At 42.1% G+C, this 19,400-nt stretch overlaps 1 protein-coding gene across 1 annotated transcript in view; it reads left to right on the top strand.

Annotated features, from left to right (window-relative positions):
* Nucleotides 1–19,400, top strand: part of cntnap5a (contactin associated protein family member 5a) — a 67,931-nt gene that overhangs the window by 26,939 nt on the left and 21,592 nt on the right. The window contains exons 5-12 of the mRNA XM_070915363.1: nt 2,033–2,236; nt 2,878–3,062; nt 5,040–5,183; nt 8,055–8,322; nt 12,424–12,567; nt 12,715–12,874; nt 16,090–16,196; nt 17,620–17,739. Of these exons, the coding sequence (XP_070771464.1) occupies nt 2,033–2,236; nt 2,878–3,062; nt 5,040–5,183; nt 8,055–8,322; nt 12,424–12,567; nt 12,715–12,874; nt 16,090–16,196; nt 17,620–17,739 (1,332 nt within the window). The remainder of the gene's footprint in view (nt 1–2,032; nt 2,237–2,877; nt 3,063–5,039; nt 5,184–8,054; nt 8,323–12,423; nt 12,568–12,714; nt 12,875–16,089; nt 16,197–17,619; nt 17,740–19,400) is intronic.

Genomic DNA, 19,400 nt, shown 5'->3' with positions numbered 1-19,400 from the left:
ACACCGCTGGTGTGTGGGCTTACACAGAAAACAATGGCTGCAGGTGCATCAGTGTGTTGCCCTTAATGCTTGGCTTTACGACTGCAATGAATTACCCTAAGACAACGGAATAATTAAGTTGTTTTCATTCCCAAAGTTGCACTATCAATTATTTAGGAATAAGAGATTGAATAATAAAAGGATACATTAAAATAATTCCACACTTGTAACTGTAATAAGACGCAAAACCAACTGGACCTCTGTGACTGTGCAGTAGATGATAAAAAGAAACGCTGTTCAGGCTCACAGTAACATTTATATCCTGAGCAATCCTCAATAAAATACATATAATGGGGATTCACTGACACACCTCTCCCACGCATTGTGAAGCAGCACTAACTAGATGAGCCAGTGAATTAATGCACTGTGAAACACAGTCAGAATATCCCACAGTGATCAGTTTTATGGCGCCCGACCACCACACAGTGAAGTGCATTACTGTTGAAGGAGAAGGTATAAAACGAATGCTGCCTCATATACTCCCTTGTTCTTCCATTGGTCAATATATTTTTGGATGTGCTTATGTATATAAACTAAGGAAAACTGCATATAAATTACAATACGACTGATGAACGAGTTTAATTACAGAAACAACTAAACTGGCGAGACATACTGAGAAAGAGACACATGCAGGTCACATTGTTATGCAGCTCGTTCTGCTGCAATACCGACTGTAATCTATGCAGGAGTGTCTCTCTGAAGCAGGATTATATAGAGGTGACACTGAGAATGCCCCCCGTACCATTAACCGATCGCAGATATCTTCTCCAGGACTCCCTGAAATCATCTGTATACGAATGAGGAGAGTGAAACAGGGAGAGTGTAATGGAGATTGAGATTGTCTCCATTTTGAGTGCTGGTTTAGGTGCCATGAGTCGAGCGAAGGTATTTGTAAACAGACGCATCCTTCATGACTGAGCGCAGCGCTCTCCCCCTTCTCGCTCAGATTACTGTATAACAGCCGGGCTCCCAGCGCTGCTGCAGTTAGTCAACACAAAGCCAGGCCGCTTTCAAACAGCAGTCAACACAACTGCACATCTGATAAACCTGTGTGATAAGTCTGTGCCGACTGCTACTGCTGCTTAATCATATTTTTAATTGTTTTGCTGGGAACGTTGGATGGATTACTGTGGTGTGTTAAATTGATTTGAGTACGGATTATTGCAGCCAGTGGCCTGAAATGAAATGGCTTGTCCGGTGGGCGGATCGATCCCCAAAGTGTCGATACCACCGATACTAAATCTTGTTTTGAGTATGGATACCAGCGTCAAGAGAACGCATGCCAAAGAATGGATCCATCTCGTGTTTATGTGATTCAGTAACGGTTAATAGTAAAATGAAATGGCTACGTTGGGCAAATTATTTTGGAAGTAATTAAAATACTCCCTGAAGTAGCCTATTAATGATGCATCCCCCCCCCCCCCAACATAATAGTACGTTAGCTTTTAACAATAAAAGGTATCAAATATTGTCATCCGTATCAGTGATTCTGGCTCCGGTAGGACTTGATATGGGATCTAAACCTAATTCTTCTATTTACTGTCCTGTTGTTTTTCTTCTCGTTGTTTCCTCTTATGAGTGCAATAGCACACAATTACTTCTTTCCATTTCTTTTTTTTTTGTTGCCAGATTTATCCCACAGAGTTGATGGTGTGCCAAGTTCAGTTTTCATGAAATTAGTATTTTTGTGAGCAAAAACCGACCACTCCAACCCTCCCAGCAGCCATCGAGCATAGAGATTAGTTGCAGTAGTCGTATACAATCTTACAATCTAGCATTTTAACAATTAAATGAACATCTTCAGTGTGGTCTGATGAAAGTACATTTCTACCTTTCTCTGTCTTATTATTTGTTCAGTCAAGCCAACAAAATGTGACACTATAGCGACTACATTTAATGCAATGTTTATAATCACGTAGAAATGCCTTCCAATAGTTGTTTGAAAGTACACTGTGCAATACTGACTTAAGAGTTATTCTGATTCTTCTTTTAGAGTCATATGTGGCAGACTTTGACGGCAGAAGCTCGTTGCTGTATCGGTTCAACCAGAAGTCCATGTCCACAGTGAAGGACGTGATCTCTCTGCGGTTCAAGAGCCATCAGGCCGAGGGTGTTTTACTGCATGGAGAGGGGCAGAGAGGAGATTATATCACCCTGGAGCTCCACAGAGGAAGATTGGACCTATACCTCAACTTAGGTGAGCTATGCTTTCCCAGCCTCTCTTTCGGAAGTCTATTTTTTATTCCCACAAGAATTTTAGTCGCACAGTAAATGTGAGATTGGAAATTACTGCAAGATTGAACAGTTTTTTCACATCATACCAAAAGACCAAATTTATGTCTTCAAATTGCAAAATTTGTCAGACCAAAAGTAACAAAAACACAAAGAATGAGGTATGAGTATATTCTAGTCAGGCTGCTGTTGTTCCAACAACAATATCAGATAAGGGACGATAAGGACCTTCACGTTTTAAAGGTTGAACCCAGCAAATGTTTGATATTTTTAGTTGATAAATGAATTAAACAATTACTTGATTATCAGAATGGTACTTGATTATTTTTTTACTGACGGTAATTCATTGTCCAAATAATATTTAAAGTACATATATTTTTTTTCATCTTTCATTCATCTTTACCTGTCTCTATTCTAGTATATATCTTATGAATGTTTATTGTAGTGAATGGCTAGGACATAGTAGTGTGTGTGTGTGTGTGTGTGTGTGTGTGTGTGTGTGGGTGTTTTGAGCTCAGCCTGTCTGCCCTCGCACGTTTACAGGTTCACCGTGGAAGATGTAAATCTGCTCACTGTGTACCTGCTGTTTTCTTTGTGCTGCTCCAGACGACAGCAGGCTGAGGTTCAGCAGCGGCCGTGTTGCCGTCACCGTGGGCAGTCTGCTGGATGACCAGCACTGGCACTCTGTTCACATAGAGCGCTTCAACAAGCAGGTTAACCTCACAGTGGACTCCCACACGCAGCACTTCCAAACCAAAGGAGAAGGACACTCACTGGAGGTGGACTATGAGGTGAGTCCATGGGAGGATTAAATTCCATAAACTGCAGGTGAGATAGCAGGAGCAGCTTTGCAAATGTGTCACTTAGTGAATTTATCCATTGAGGGCCAGTCAGCCTTATCATTAATAACACAGTGATGAGCAGTGGAGTTAGTAATGAGCCTTGGAGCTATGAGCAATGGTAAACTAGTCTAGTGTATGTAAGCCCTGGGGAAGGGGCATGTTTTGAAAATAACATCTCCATAATGAATGATAGAAAAGAAAGAAACAGAAAAATAGCAGAGACATAGTTATTCTTGTTGTCTCAGAGGAATAACAGGCTGCCAGGAGGACTGCCAACCCAAGACTTTTGCGCAGCATTTAACATTGTTTGACTCTGCTGCGGATGCTTTGGAAACTTGGCCATTTTGCTTTAAGCCAAGAAAAGCAGTAATTATGTGCAATTTGCGTTATTTATTTTTTTTCAGTTTCGATATTCTAAACATATTCAAACCATATTCGAACAAAAGTGATTATGAGACACCCCCTCTTACAGTAATTTAGAGACCCATTGATTGATTGTTCCCTCAACGCCTCCCAAGGACCATGATTGTCCAATCATAGCTTAGCAACCGTAACCGGGCACAGCAGGCCTGTCAAGCTTTGGATTTCTCCACAGAAGTGGTGTGCATGGGGCTCTGAGAGCTACACTCCATTTCTAAAGAGTTTAAAGGATGGGGGTGTTTTCTTTTTTAGCGTTTCCAAAACCAAAACATTCAAGAGGATAGCTTTAACCTCAGTCTTTAGCAGAGCATTATATCATTTATGTAGCCATCTAGTGAATATTTAACACTCTTTTCAAATAAACCAGCCTGAGAGAGTCTTTTCAACCAGCTCAGGGAGCTAAGGTAAACTAGCCAGCTAGCTAGAGCTGATCAAATATTCTAGCTCGGAGTCAATTCCTGAAAATATCACCTTCAAAGATGCTGTTTGAATTTGCACAGTTGCAGCCAACGTTGAAATGCAACATACGTACTTGTTCCTGGACTGACCAAATGCATGTGGACACGCGAACATTACACTGACAATATCTCCAAAGAGGTCAGTGAATGGATAGGACATAAAATTGTGTGTGTGCGTGTATGTTGGTGTTCCAACAGCCTGTCTGCCCTCGCACGTTTACAGGTTCAATGTAGATGTAAATCCGCTCACTGTGTTCCTGCTGTTTTCTTTGTGTTGCTCCGGACGACATTACACCAACATGTGATCGACAATAATGTTATTCCAAACAGGCATTAATCTGCTGCTATAACAGCCTCCACTCTTCTGGGAAGGCTTTCAAAGAGAATTTGGAACCTGGCTGCAGGGATTTGCTCCCATTCAGCCCCACAAGCATTAGTGAGGTCCAACACTGATGTTGGGCGATAAGGTCTGGCTCACAGTCAAGAGTTCCAGTTCATTCCAAAAGGTGTTTGATAGGGTTGAGGCTAAAGCTCTGTGCATGCCAGCCGAGTTCTTTCATACCAAAAAATCGGAAAAACCATTTTATTAAGGACCACTCTCTCCGCGGGGACGGAGTCATGTTGAAAAAGGAAAAGGTCTTTCTGTGGCATAAAGATTTCTCTTTGTTTGAACTAAGGGACATGCACCAAACCATGAAAAACACCCCCAGACCAGAAGTACACACACTGTATCCATAGTCTCTCTACAGTGCATGTTTGGATCCAGTGAGTGGGTGTTGTTTTCTCACTTACTGAATCACTGGCTCAGCTGTTCATGCAGTAACTGGTGAGAATATGTGTGCACGCATGTATTTTGAGACCGTTATGTGTTTACAACGGTGATGGTTTAACACACAGTAATATACAGAACAGAATGTGAATCTCATTTTATATATATGTCTTATGAGAATCGCATACATGAGTATGCATTTTTGTACTTGTTTGCAAGTACACGATCAATTTCTGCATCTGGTGCTAAGGGGCCTACTTCTTTTTCCCTTCATCAAAGCTGAGTTTTGGAGGCATCCCACTGCCTGGAAAACCTGGCACCTTTTTGAGGAAGAACTTCCACGGCTGCATGGAAAACCTCTACTACAACGGGATCAATATCATAGACCTGGCGAAGAGACGCAAGCCACAGATACACAGCGTGGTGAGTTGCATCGAATTCCGATTTACAGCGCTGCATCGACTTTTAGCGAGTCAGCTGCATGACTGTCCACATGCATTCACTGCACACGTTGGGTAAAATGTGTCAGATCTTCCTTGGGGGAGCTTGGGGGAGATGAATAGCAAATATAGATATCAATATTTTTAGAAATATCATAAAAATGTATTGGCCAATATTTCAGTTTTTTACGTAAACACATAACATAAAATCTGAGAAATGTACTGAGCGAGACATTTGAAAAATAAACCATGTAATAGTGACACCGTTCCTAAGTGACCTCACTAAACATATTCTTTGCATTTCTGTATGATGATTTCTTTTTGCATAATTAACAGCGACATACACGCCAATATATCTGTGATAAGCTAACATGGGCCAATACATCGAGCTATTGGTCGGCTCTATTGCCGACAAAAAGACCGGGTCAGGGAAAGCTTCCTGCTGTAGATCCAGGTGGAGTCTGTCCGGATGACTTCCTGGAGTTCAGTAGTCCTTTGCTTCTCTTCTAAGAATAGATTCACTGCATTTGAACGCTCAGAGATGTGAGGAAACACTTTTGCCATTTGAAAGCCATCTTACAGAGCGGAGCATCTCTATTAAGGATGGAAACTGAATGATATTTAAAGGGAGAAAAAGAAACAGAAGGCGCACATGTGTGGGCAAGCAAGAGAAAGTGGGCGAGCATACTGAGAGGAGAAAAGTAAAACTGTAATTGAGCATAATTTGGTAATAATATATTGCAATATAGTATAAATCTAGAGACAACAGTATTTGAAACAAAGGGCCACATGTTGTACATGCATGATAATAGGTTGTCCATAAATTCCCTTTAGATTTGTGCAGAACCTGGTTCAACTGTGTTTTACAGTCTGTAATATTGCATACTTAATTTTCAATTCCGACATGTTTTGATTCAGCTTAACTTAATTATATGAACACCGCTCAAAACTATAAAAGAAAGACAGCTGATGCAGTGAATCTTCCTTCACTGCTCAGCAAAAAAAGATGAATACTAACAAGTGTGCCATCCAACGGCTCTGTGACACTGTACTTAGTTACTTACATTTTACACTTGATGACGGCGGAAGTTGAAAAGTCAGGATCACCTAAGTTATTAGAATTCATCCAGGAGGGTGCATGAATGTCTACAAATGGCATGGCAATCCATCCAGCAGTTGTTGTGATATTTCACTCAAAGCCACAAATGTCAACCTCATGGTGCCGCTGGAGGAAAAGTCAGGGGATCACCAAAGTCATTAGGATATATCATCTGGGGGCCCTGAATGTCTGTACAAAATGTCCTCGCAACCCATCCCCTAGATGTTTAAATATTTCTGTCTGAACTAAAATAGTGGGCCGACCAACCCCAGAGCCATGTGCCGCCGGTGCGGCTGAAATTGATGCTGCAATTTTATTTCTCCTGTGAGGTTCCACATTTTTCTCTCTGCTGATTTGTGACGATATTTGACCAGTCAGATTTTAGACATTCTGGTCAAAACTTTGGAAGGAGACAATAAATTGGAAACAATCATGACATCCATTGTGATCCTAACCGCTATATCATTACGTCCAAGTGTGTGAATGGACTCATTTGGAGAGTCAACCGAGAGTCAACAAATCAGACCGCTCGGCCAGAGATCCACATGCCACATCTCACCCGAGACACCCTCTGCCTTTAAAGTCTGATTGCTGCGTTAAAAGGCCTTTACTGACAACAGAAGCAGAGAGGTGGAGACGGCCTGTCATGACAGAAGCCGTAATGGAATTTCAATGGGAAAACCTCCCTGAGGTTGATGGGAGGGAATCACATTGAGAGTCAAAGAGCTGTGATTGCTCTGTGTTGCCCTGCAGGCACCGGGACTGATAGGACTCTGACCTCAGCACACACGGCCAGTCTGTGTTTGAATGTACCTAACGCGACCTCTGCACTGCACAGAATTAAAGTGAAACGTAAACGTAATGGTTTTTTATCTTGGCTGCTCTGACATATTGGTTTGGAGCAAATACATTTCATGGATTCATTTTGGATCTAGCCTTTTTTACGCATTTCTGCTTACTTTGGAGTTTAGACAGCCTCTGAACCGCCATGGACTTTATCGCAATCGCAGGGGAAATTGGTCTTTAATTTAAATGGAAAAGGCTTCGAATTATTTTGTTAATGCTTTCAGTGGCTCCATATGACATTCTTAAAGGAAGACTGAGCATAAGGCTGGGGGGGCAGCGAGCCTAAATCAGTCTAAAGCTCACTAACTCGTTATATAACAACATATAACATGTTCATTCGTGAGCTTTAGAGTTGCCAGCAGGGTTGAACTTAGTTGCCCTTGCACGGAGCCTGTCTAGCTGTTTCCCCCGGTCTCCAGTCTTTATGCTAAGCTAAGCAAATCATCTGCTGGATAATACTTAATGGACAGATTTGAAAGAGGCACCGATCTTAACTCTCAGCAAGAAACAAACAAGCACACTTCCCAAAATGTCAAACTATTCCTTTAATCATCATTATTGAAATTGTTTGGATTTTCACCCCCATACACTACAAAATCTGGCATCCCTTTTGTGTCATTATTATGAATTTATATTGCAAAGTGGTACAAACTGACTGCTGATGACAAATTGACGTTGATGACAAATAATTCAGTTTAACTGGTTAAAGGTTACATTTAATTATTTGGTTGGGGTTGGGGTTGGGGCTTTGCTCTGGTGGTTCTTTAACCACCTGTTCCCCCTTTCGTGCATATCAACATGACATTAATTTCCAGACATGTCACATTGAAGTTCCCATGAGAGCAACTTGCCCTACCATGCCGCTGAAGAGGTGTTTAGATCTGTGTCCTTGGGTTTGTCATCCTCCAGGGCAATGTGACCTTCTCGTGTTCGCAGCCCCAGCTGGTGGCCTGCACCTTCCTGAGCTCCAGCAGCAGCTTCCTGTCGCTTCCATCAGCAGCATCTGCCACAGGGGGTTTCTCCGTTCGCTTCCAGTTCAGGACGTGGAACCCGGACGGGCTGCTGCTCGCTGTGCAGCTGAACCCGGAGCCCCAGAGACTGGAGCTGCAGATCAGCAACAGCCGGCTGCACCTGACCCTTCACAGTTCAGGACGGCAGAAATCAGAGGTCTCTGCTGGTGAGTCCACAGGCCACACGAACACATACAAAAAACATGCGTTGAATAACTGCGTTTGCGAGGACCGTCGCTGACTTTATTCACTCTCACAGGCTGACTTCTGAAATGAATCTCTCTGCTTTACAGTATATTTGAATTACAACGGAGTTCTTACATTATGTTTTTGATTTAAAAAAGAAGCTGTATTGTGAGTGGATAATTATGATAATCAGACATTTTGTGCGTATCATACTGTAAGTATAATCTCCACAGATCAGTTTGATTTTAAACAACACAAGAAATGAATTTACATATAAGGCATTCAACAGAAAAACTGTGGAGTGCAAAGCCACACACAGTCCCACCAATGGTGCCGCACTATTCCACTGACCTGCCGGTGGCACTAACACACCAGGATATGCTGCAATGCACCAGAAAAGGCAGGGAAGAAGAAGAAGACCGCAAGCAAGTAAACGTGGATGTAAACAATGCTGGATTTGAAATACTTACAAAAAAATCAGCTTTGCAAATGTTTTAGGAGGAAGGAAATGCATTCAGTTGTTTGTTTACAAGAAAACTCCACAAGTGAACCACGGGCTGCATTTTCTGCATTAATTAAAAAACCTTGTGAAGGAGGAAAGAGTAGAAACCGGGCGATGGACCCACGGCTGAAATACATCTGGGCTGTAATGGAATCTTAATGCTATATCGAAGACCTATAACCTTAAACTTGAGATGAGTGCACTGGGGCATATTTTTCATCTTACTTCGACACACACATCCGCACGAGCACGCTGACCCCAGATGGCCTGTTTGCAATACGGACTGCACCAACTCCACCTGGGCTGCATGTTTGTGTGCTTCACGCTGCTGAGACAAAGCAGAAGAAAAGACAGAGCTCGCGCAAGTAATTTCATCGGACTGTTTTCACCTTTGTCCTCAATAAACCCAGAAAAGTTTATTTTCTTGGAAATTACTCCGGGAAAAATATCATTCAATCCTCTGTGTTGGATTTCTTAGCGAAGATGATACAGATAACCGTGATTGTTTTGGGGGAAGCCAGACGTTCAGCAGATGGTGGGCTGCAGGGAAATATAGATGGAGAAGACAACCACAGCTAAGGAACAGTATTCCCTTTTATATGATTTACCTCAAGCTGCATTAAATGACTTATCTGCACGAGGGACCATCAGCCTTAGAGCAGCAGCCCACGAGGAGTATGACCTGGAGTCCTCCTGTTGTTTACAATAACAACGTGTACGTAAAAGTTTCACTGCAAATTCATTTAGCAGAGTAAAGAGGTCGTCTGGTATTAGTTTGATATGTATTGACTTCCCGGTAATTAGGGGTATTTATCTATTTATTTACTCACTTATTTCCATTAGGATTTCTACTTTTTTTTTCTCCCTCCTTGGGTGGATTTCTGGAGGGCGCCGCTGAAATTATTATTGAGCAAGAGCACTGATAGGATCTTGCTTACAAATTCAGGGGGCTCATCTAGCTACTCAGCACAGAGGCCGTTTACATTTTAAATGTACAAAGAGATAATCCCTGGGATCTAGCCGGTAAATGTGTGTAAAGCGCAGCATCAAACACCGACGTGGGGGGTAAATTCCTTCATTTCATTCGGATCACAAAGTGATATTACTGTGCGAAAAGAGTGTACGATACCGGGAGCAGCGGGAAACCTTCTCTATGATGGATGTTGCTGAATCATAACCAAACAGTGAGATCCAAGCAGGGGAAAACCGGACTCGCCGCTGATAAATCTTTATCGTTCCTGTGGTGCATAAAGATCAGCCCGGTCAGTAAACACGTGCGTGCTGTGCAGGGCCAGGGTTATTTCAAGTTAAAGAAGTTACCTGTTGCTGCCATTGGGAGCCTCCATACTGTGCAACGTTGTCGTCAGCTGCAAAATCATCACAATTATTTGTAACTTCAAATAGCTGCAGCACTAGTGAAAATGCATTTCTTTTTTGCATTCCAAGCTCTGTTGACACCCAGTGAAGAAGGACGCTGTGTGAATCTAAAACTGAGGATTATAAGTCAAGTTCACAGATTCATGAGAATAGTCTCACCTTTCTTACCACTGTCCTCCCAAGGTACAGCATTATCACATTCCTCATAGCAATGTCAAATGTAGGGCAGCGGAGGTGTCTCGGTGCAATCGTTAAGCTGAGCTGCAGGGCTCAAAGTTGTTGCAAATCATTTCATTTTTCTGAATGTAACCTTCCGTTCTTCTCACTTTTCAGTTTTATCAGAAACATCACCTCGTTCCTTAAAACTGTTTCTTTTTCACTTTGACAGGTAGACAGTGGAACAGCTAAAGGAGGAATGCAATGGGCCCTGTTTGATAAAGTGCTGTACTTGAGCTAAGTGCTCAGGAGCGTTAATGCGGAAAGAATATTGATCTGTATCTTCTTCTGTTCAGCACAGGAATTATCTGCACCAACAGTATAGGCTTGATTTTCACACAAGCAAAGCTTATGTTTCATTCACCTCACTCTGCATCTGCTGCCAGTTGGGGTTGTCAAGGACTCGAGGCAGCTGCCACTGCAGCCTGGTGCAGTGATGACAGGAAACTGTCACATGAAGCTGTGTATTTCCTGGAGGCAGCGGTGGGGCTCAGAGATGTCGTCTCAGACAGAAGAAGAATAGGCGAATATCACGCAGCAGTCACGCAGATCACTGATGTGATACGAAAACACTAGATCTGTTTTAGATAGGTCTTTGACACTTCAAGCTTGGCCAGCAGCAGGACAGCGAGGAGATGATGAGGATATATATATATATATATATATGTGAGCTGAAGGGGGGGGGGGCTCCCACTGATGCTCGTCAGCGGTCCCTTGTGGCTACACTGCTTATTCCACGAAACAGTCAATGGAGAGGAGAAAAAAAACACCCATGGCCCTCACAGTCTTCTGGGATAAAAGGTTTTTCTGTAAGCGACAGGCATCATTGGATTGTGACTGAAATTCTCAAGTTTCCCCCAAGAGGCTGGACGGATCTGATTTTAGACTATCCAAAAGAACTCCCAGTGTGCACTCTGCATGACCGTCTTGTCCCCTCCGAGCTCCCTAAACCACAGCACAGCTCAATCTGGATGCTAATTTAGTCTGGGGCCCAACACAGTCAAAATGGAGGTGTGGCTCAGTAATTTCCATTCACAGCTGCCATTGTGGCGTTGCAGCTCTGTGAGATGAGCTGCCACTGTCAATTTAAAAAGAAAGGGTTTGTGGTTCAAGCTGAGTTGTCTTATTAGTCATCTTTTTGGCGGGGTTTGGACAGATTGTTTAAAGACTGAATGGGTTGAAGCTGATTTTCAGATGAATTTTATATTCCCAGGTAATGTTGGCTCAAGCAAAGACCAGGTTTGGGCTATTATATTATTGTTACTGAGGGATAAGCATGTACGCAGCTTTGTAATGTTGCAGCCATGTTGAGGTGGAACTCACTATTTTAAATACTACATATTTTATGTAAATCTGTGAAGTAACTAATAACTATAGCTATAGCTACAGTGAAGTAAAAAGTACAATAATTCCCTCTGAAATGTACAGTACAGAAGTGTAAAATACAGTACAGCACCGGCAGCACGAAGAAGCTGACGTTACAGTCATTCCTCCTCATTTACACATTAACCTCATCTAAATGATAAAATATGCAGGAATCATTTTTGTTGACAAGTGACAGAGCGGAGGAGGGAGAGATTTTTTTTGGAGGAGGCTTGAAGCTCTGTGACTGTCTCTTGTGTCACTGAAGCAAAAACAACTGTGTGGAGGGACTGTGCCGAGAGGAAATCTGGGGATTTGATAGCAGTATTGTCAACTGTCACACAATTAAAAATGTATCAGAAGTGTAGCTTAAAAAAAAACCCACGCCATCTTCTCCTGTGGACGTCGCTGTGTGCTGCCCTGATGACACATGTGCCGGTGGCTGCAGAGAAAACCCCTCCTCTGAACGCCGCTATGACGATGTCACGCTCAGACACGCGGCAGTAGACATTTTTCACGGCCTCCAGGACTACAGGGAAATGGACACAACAAATATCTTTTGTCTGTGCTGCAGACCACTGAACTGCCATTTCAATGGGGCTTAATGAGAACTGCTCTTCTTCAGGTCACAGGGTCAACGATGGTCTGTGGCACTCTGTGAGCCTCAACACGAGGAATCTCCAGATCACTTTGACTGTGGATGGTGAGCCGTCCTCCACCGTTGAACTTTGGGAACAACTGGAATCAAGAGGCCACTTTTACTTTGGAGGTCAGTGGATTCTCACATTGTGCTTGCAATATTAAGACACCTTCGTCCTTTCTCTGTCACACACGCCGTAACCGAGTATTCCCTGAAAGGCTCATAGCGTTTGTGCAGTAAAACTAAAAGGTTGCATCTTGTGTCGTTTCCATCCAGGCTGTCCCACCATGGACCGTCAGTACCTGACTCTGGCCTTTCAGGGGTGTATGCGGCTCATATTCATCAACAGCCAGCCAATGAATCTCAATCATGTACAGCAGGGATTGCTGGGAAATTCCAACGAGCTTCAGTTCGACACCTGCAGTATAAGAGACAGGTAAAGGGGTTTGAATTCCTTATTTACACGTTTATTTAATTACAATTTTCACAGAGGAGATCTCACACACAAGTTTGACATTCAACAGTCGAAATGTGTCAAACAAAAAATCTGTAAAACAATATCCGAGTTGGCAGCAGAGAGATATTCATGCCCACATTGTTAATTTGTGGATGGCAGTGTGTTGTCTGCAGAGCTGCCTGAAAGTCACTGACATCTTGTCCTATAGAGACAAACGCTGACAGGATCATCCAATTAAATTGCAACAGAAACTCGGCAACACCTTCTCTGGCAGAGGACTATGCTAACAAGCTGCTCCCTACTGTCCTGTGTGGCATCCCTCCCTATCCCTATCCCTCATTACCCTGCACAGCTGTGGGCCCTGCGAACGGGATTGGCAGACCTACGAGCTCCGTGAATGGCTTCATGTGGCTTCGAACATTTACAGGAACGAGACAAACATGCAAACTGCAGTTTTTCCCTTGTATTCTGCCCTGAGGAGAGTCTCTCCTTTTGTCAGATTTCAAACTACCTGCTTCTAGTCGAGATTGTTCGCCGTCAGAAGATAAACAAGCACAACGGTGCTGCCAGTATGTTGTGTCAGTGGCCCAAGTGATGACAGAAGGATGGAATGAGATGTTTTCTCTCCCCGAGCTGATTCATCTTCTCCACGTGTAAATGTTTAATGTCTCGGTGAACTCTTGCTGATGGTTACAAAAACTCATTTCTAAATATTATAATCAAGACAAATCCTTAAAGCTATACTGGTCACTTTTTGACCACTAGGAGGCAGAAGAACTCCAAAACATTTTGGAATACAGCGACAAGACTGACATATTGTCATCTTGCAAAGTTGATATGCTTATTTACACATCAAGCAGACACGGACCAACCTTTTAGCTCTGGTTTGGTCTTCACCAACTCCTGAGGGAAATCTCTGTCTCTTTAGCTTTCGAAATGTTCTACTGTCTTCACCAGCTAGATGCTAACTTTGGTTGTCTGCCGTTTAGTGCTGGGCAGGGAGTGAACAGTGGGCTCATCAGAGTTTTAAAGCTGAAAACATCTGGCTGCTGCTGCTGCTGGAAACGAGGTTGATGAGGGCAGTGAGCCTGAATCACGACAGTAATTGTGTAAATGAGCAAAAAGAGGTTAAAATGCTTTATTGAGCTGCAGAAGTGATCGGTAATTCTCCGTTGGTTTGTCACCACAAATGACCGCTTTAACATGTAATTTCATTCATTGTTGATATAAACAGTATTGATTATGGAGCGTTAAGAGTGGAGAAAAACTCTAAATGTGAAATGCTACCAAATGTTTGCATGTGTTTTATTTCTTAATCTTAAAAAATATATAAAAAATGTAAAAAAAAAAATATATAGTCACTGTGTAATGTATTTCGTAAAAAAAAAAAAAATTCCTACTAATTCCTACGAATGAAACAACCTATCAACATGCATTATGCAGTATATACAGCAGCAAAGAAACGTATGCAGAGCTAAAATTAATTTTGTGAGTGGGTGACATTATCCACACTTTTCTTCTTCTTCTTTTTGATGTGTAGTTGATGTCTTTGCAACATCCTGTGCTGTAATCTGTTGTGAGGACATGACATGTGAGGCAGCTCTATTCAGCTTTGCAAGTGTTTTTTTTTTTTTTGCTTTTTTTTGCATTGATGTGATTTCACTTACTGTGGCCTATTTAATGACCCATGAATATGAGAAAATTAACTTTTAACAGAGTTATCCTCCTGTCTGCGTATAATTAAATCCTCGGACTCATTTTATGGTCAGCGTGCACTTACATGTGCTGGCTACTGTAATTCCATGACCTGTGAGGGCACCCATGAACACAACAGAAAATAGCTTGATGGTAATTAAACCAATGGCTGCAACCCTATCCGTGTTGCGGCTGGCCCGCTCCGCTGCAGTTAATAGGTGGGAGATGAAAGTGTATGAAATTATAGATGCATGCTCGAAAGGCTGGCAATTATGTGAAACTGAAGGAGGCTTGAGAAAGGGACTATTAATCAGAAGAGTGTGGTTTGAAATTTCTGTGAAGCGCTCATTGTGTCAAAATCCCATTAACAGGCATTCTAGTCTGAAGGTGACAGTAATGCTTTTATTTTTAGAGGAACTCCGCAGCATGTCAGCTCTTTCAAATTCAGACAAGGGCACAGTATGAGACACCATCATTTCACAGTTGTTTGGGATTTTTAATGAAACATGAATAAACAGCAAATTAGTCTTTTGGGTGAGTTCCAAAGCGCGTGCTCATAATTGCATGCAAAATAATAAAGAGAACAGTGAGCAGGGGTCTTGCTCACCTGATAAATAAAAGATCAGGTTTGCAAACACTAACAAAAGGAGCATCTCTATTCGTACCTAATACAAATGCCTGAGAGGTTTGTATGATCTTTTGTTTTGCATTGTAATTGTTTTGAGCTGCTCCTATTAGCTGCATTTGTTCTAAAAGTATCAAAGTGCTGGAAATGTGGCACATTTTGAAGATAAAAGCGTATTAGCTGAAAGATAGATAATTAGCCACTATTAGCAACCATTTTTGATCATTAGCTATCTTGTTCTAGCCTTTTAAATGTGATTAATTGCCCCTCTTTTCTACAACAACCTGTTAGGGCCACTGCAGGTGAAAAGAAAACATTAAAGTCACAAATTCACGAGAGTAAAACTCGAAAACGACCACAAATGAGGACAAGAATTAGCTAGCTAGCGTGCTTATTTCCTAACTGTGTTGAGTCATGGGAAAGGTTGCTTCTGAAGGACTGAACGTCGAGGCGCTGTCATGTGTAGCTCTGGTTGTGTCTGTGTTTTTCTTGCGGTTGGTTCGTAAAGCAAACAGCCAGCGAAGCGACGTCTTTGTTCTCGTACATTTACGACTTTAGCCTCTTTAGTTTTGTCTCTTAATATTAACCCCTCCCCGACTATCGTGATTCTTATTTTGTTCACCTACAATAGCCCTAATGAGCCTAATAAGTCAGACTTTTCTGTTCTATATGATTGTAAATTGAATTGAATCTTTCAGTGCCTGACTGCTGGTCAGACAGAGCGAGCGTTTATATTGTTTTTTTAATCCTTTGACATTCTGTACACCAAATTATTGATTACTCAATTAACAAAGTTAATTCACCGGACCAGATGAATCAATAATGAAAAGAGTCTCCAGACAGTAAACGGCTGTGTAAAACCATTTGTTTTCAGATGCCTCCCTAACCTGTGTGAACATGGAGGCCGCTGCTCTCAGACGTGGAGCTCCTTCTCCTGCGACTGTTCAGGAACAGGATACTCTGGAGCGACCTGTCACAACTGTGAGCAGTTCTTCTCCCTTTCATTTCTTCACCTAGTCTCAAACCTGCTATTACACCCTCTGCACCTCCCCATATATTCTGGGTCTACTGAGCTGTGTCATTTGATTCGGCACACACATCTTTACCTGTCTTGCTCATAGCTTTCTTCGCTTTGTGCAAGTGAGAGGGAAAGAAAAAAAAAGCCTGACATAACCTTACAATCATTTCTGCTTTTCTCACTTTCAAATTTCGGAGAATCTGATTTCCACGATTTCTTTAAATAGCTTTAGTCTTGCTTACTTTAGACTGAAGTTTTTCCTTCGGGTGTCATTTCTTGACATCCTGCAACATTGCCTTGATATTTGCTGTGGAGAGGGCTGTTGGAAGCTATGTGTGAAATTCCCCTGCCCCAGAATACTGATATCTTGTTTATATGCAGGCAAACACAGGGGTTTTTTTCTGCATGTCAGAGGGAACATGACAGATAAGAGCATCTGCTGAATTCAAAATATTTGCTTTTTTTTTTCAACTCAGTCATCAACTTCCAAAACACATTAAATTAACTTCTTCCATCCACAGCTCTAACTTGAATATATTTGAAACCAATCACCAATTGACCGTAGGAGCAATACTCTATATGTAAAGTGTGGAGGGCAGTGTCTTATTTAGCCTTTCCAAATCCAGAAAATACAAGTGCGATAGTGTAAGGAATGGATTAAACAGTGTGTTTCTCTGCTCTGCTGTAAGCTGCAAACATTAGCATAGCAAACCAGCTTCCTAGTTATAGAAGTAACCTAACCCAGCATTACTTCTAAAGACAAGTAGGATTTCATTTGCAATTCTTTTGTGGGGTTACGTAAAAAAAAAATGCAATAGCACACCCACTGCGTAGTATTTTCCCACAGTTTTGTTCCAAAGATAGCGTCACATTCCCCAAACACATTGTTTAGTCCTCATCCGAAAAGCCTTGTAATACGTTAAAATTGAAACATATCATTTGAAAATACAAACAATAAAGCATAAATCTAAACTCTGTCTTGCTTGTAAAAGTATGTAGCAGCCAAATAGGGTTATGTTATGATGAAATACGGCGCTGATCTCACAGTTTTCCTCATCATACTCTGGTAGCTGGTAGCAACTAACTAGCTCCACACAGATTCTTTATCTACATGTCTTATCTGTCTGCCTCTGTTACGACTGTCAGCTGCTGTGCAACAACAGAAAGCAACAGCTATAGCAAGTAGTAGTATCCAAATAGGAGTGGTTTCTGTGCCATAATCTGCATCAGAGGAAAAAGAAAATGCGCTTCACTTTGAAAGCATGAAAACAATAACTTGTAAACAGTTCATAAATAAAGATCTCAGCCAGTAGAAAGCTGTTGGAGCGTGGGCTGATTCTTGGAGAAATAACGAATTCCTGTCCCCCACTCCGCTTCTTCTTCCAGCCATCTACGAGTCGTCTTGTGAGGCCTACAAGCTGATTGGCAGCTCCTCGGGCTTCCACTCGATTGATCCAGATGGGAGTGGTCCCCTGGGGCCCACACAGGTATACTGCAACATGACAGGTGAGATCATTGTAGGTCACATGTTGTCACCTTTGCTCTTTTTGAGTTCCACTGGCAGAAAGCTCAGAGTAAAGAGTCCACTCACTTAGAGATGCCCTGCATCGATCCCTACCACAACGGCTATCTGACAATTTACCATCCAGTAAGAAATCATTACAGCCACTCGGCTGTTCCTCTGAGTTTAGAACATGTCTGTGTGAAATCAATATCTTTCGTAAACGTCCATGTGGTTCCACTGCAACAATTCAGTATCTCAGGGTGCTTTCGCACCTCACCGGTTGGGTTCAGCAAACCCTGGTGTGTTTGGTTCAGCTGGGCTGGTGTAAAAGCTGTCAATCGAACCCTGGTGTGGACCACACAATCGGACAGAGACCTCTTGGAAAGCAGGGTCTCGATTCGCTTCCAAGCGGACTCTGGTGCGGTTTGTTTGTGGGGCATGTGTGAATTTTGCATGATTTCAAAAGCTAAACTACTATTAAATCCATATTCCATGAGCTGTTGAGGAAGCAATCCTATAATCGATCTGTATAAGAGATGTATATTTGTATATAAATCTCTGGATAACCATGGTAACACATATGCGAGTCAGCAAGTGAGTGTGAGGATTCTCCCTGATACATATACAGCATTAGAAGCATTAAAGTGCTGATGATGAGCTGTTGATAACTCAATCAGGAAGTTACCTGTCAGTATTGCATTGTTTACTTCCCTTGGTTTGTTTGTAAAAAAAAAAGCCAGTGTGAGCACGACCCAGACCAGAAATAAAATGCTTTTGGTCTGGCTAAATGAACCAAAGTACAGATGTGAAAGCACCCTTAAACAGTCCTGAGCTCTGATTTTCTCAAAATAAGAGAAGACCTTCCGGCCAAAGCGTCATTGTGTTTACACAACACGCTGCCTTATCCTGTCTTAACCTTTATTTAAAAGGGAAAATAAATTGCTGCAGTGCCCTCGACAACGGAAGCGCCTTTTGGTTCAGTTAGCCACGAGAAACCTCTTTATTCACTGAAATCAGCCATGTAGAAGTTATGGCTTCTCAAATGAAAAAGAGTCATGAAAAGATTACAATTTAACAAGCTTACAAGTCTAAAGCCCCCACTAGTGGCCTCTAGAGGCTGCAATTTTCATTATAGCGTGGGGTCATTAAAGTCAAAAGGGTTAATCTCCTTAGGAGCACTAATCTGCTCAGTAAATTTCACGGCCATCTGCCGTTGAATTATGAGATATTTTGTGTGGCAAGACTGACATCTTGAACTGCGGGTGGTGCTATAGAAAAGTGTCCAAAGTGGAAACACGTTTCTCAATGAATTCCACGACAGTCTGCCCATTAGATTTGGATTTCCTTTTAGTGCAACTGGGACCATGAATATCCACATCAGTTCTCACAGAAATCTGCCCATTGATTTTTGAAATGCCACGTCCTGGTATTTATGTGTTGCTCGAGGAGAGGCGGTCGACGTTAAGGGTAAGGAGTCAATAAAATCATAACTAAACGCGCTCTGGGCAGCGCAAATATCTATTCTAAATTTCATGGCAATCTGTTGAGTTTTGGAGACAACGATTCCCATTTGACCTTTAATTATTTAGAGTATGCAATTAGTATAATTTGGCAGGACAGTTGGAAGCAAAGGTCTTTTGAATTTGGAAACTTGGACCTTACA

The sequence above is a fragment of the Enoplosus armatus genome, chromosome 11 (assembly GCF_043641665.1).
Source record: "Enoplosus armatus isolate fEnoArm2 chromosome 11, fEnoArm2.hap1, whole genome shotgun sequence".
Lineage (NCBI taxonomy): Eukaryota > Metazoa > Chordata > Actinopteri > Centrarchiformes > Enoplosidae > Enoplosus > Enoplosus armatus.
The sequence above is the reverse complement of the archived record's forward strand: the minus strand, read 5'-3'. Positions and strand labels throughout refer to the sequence as shown.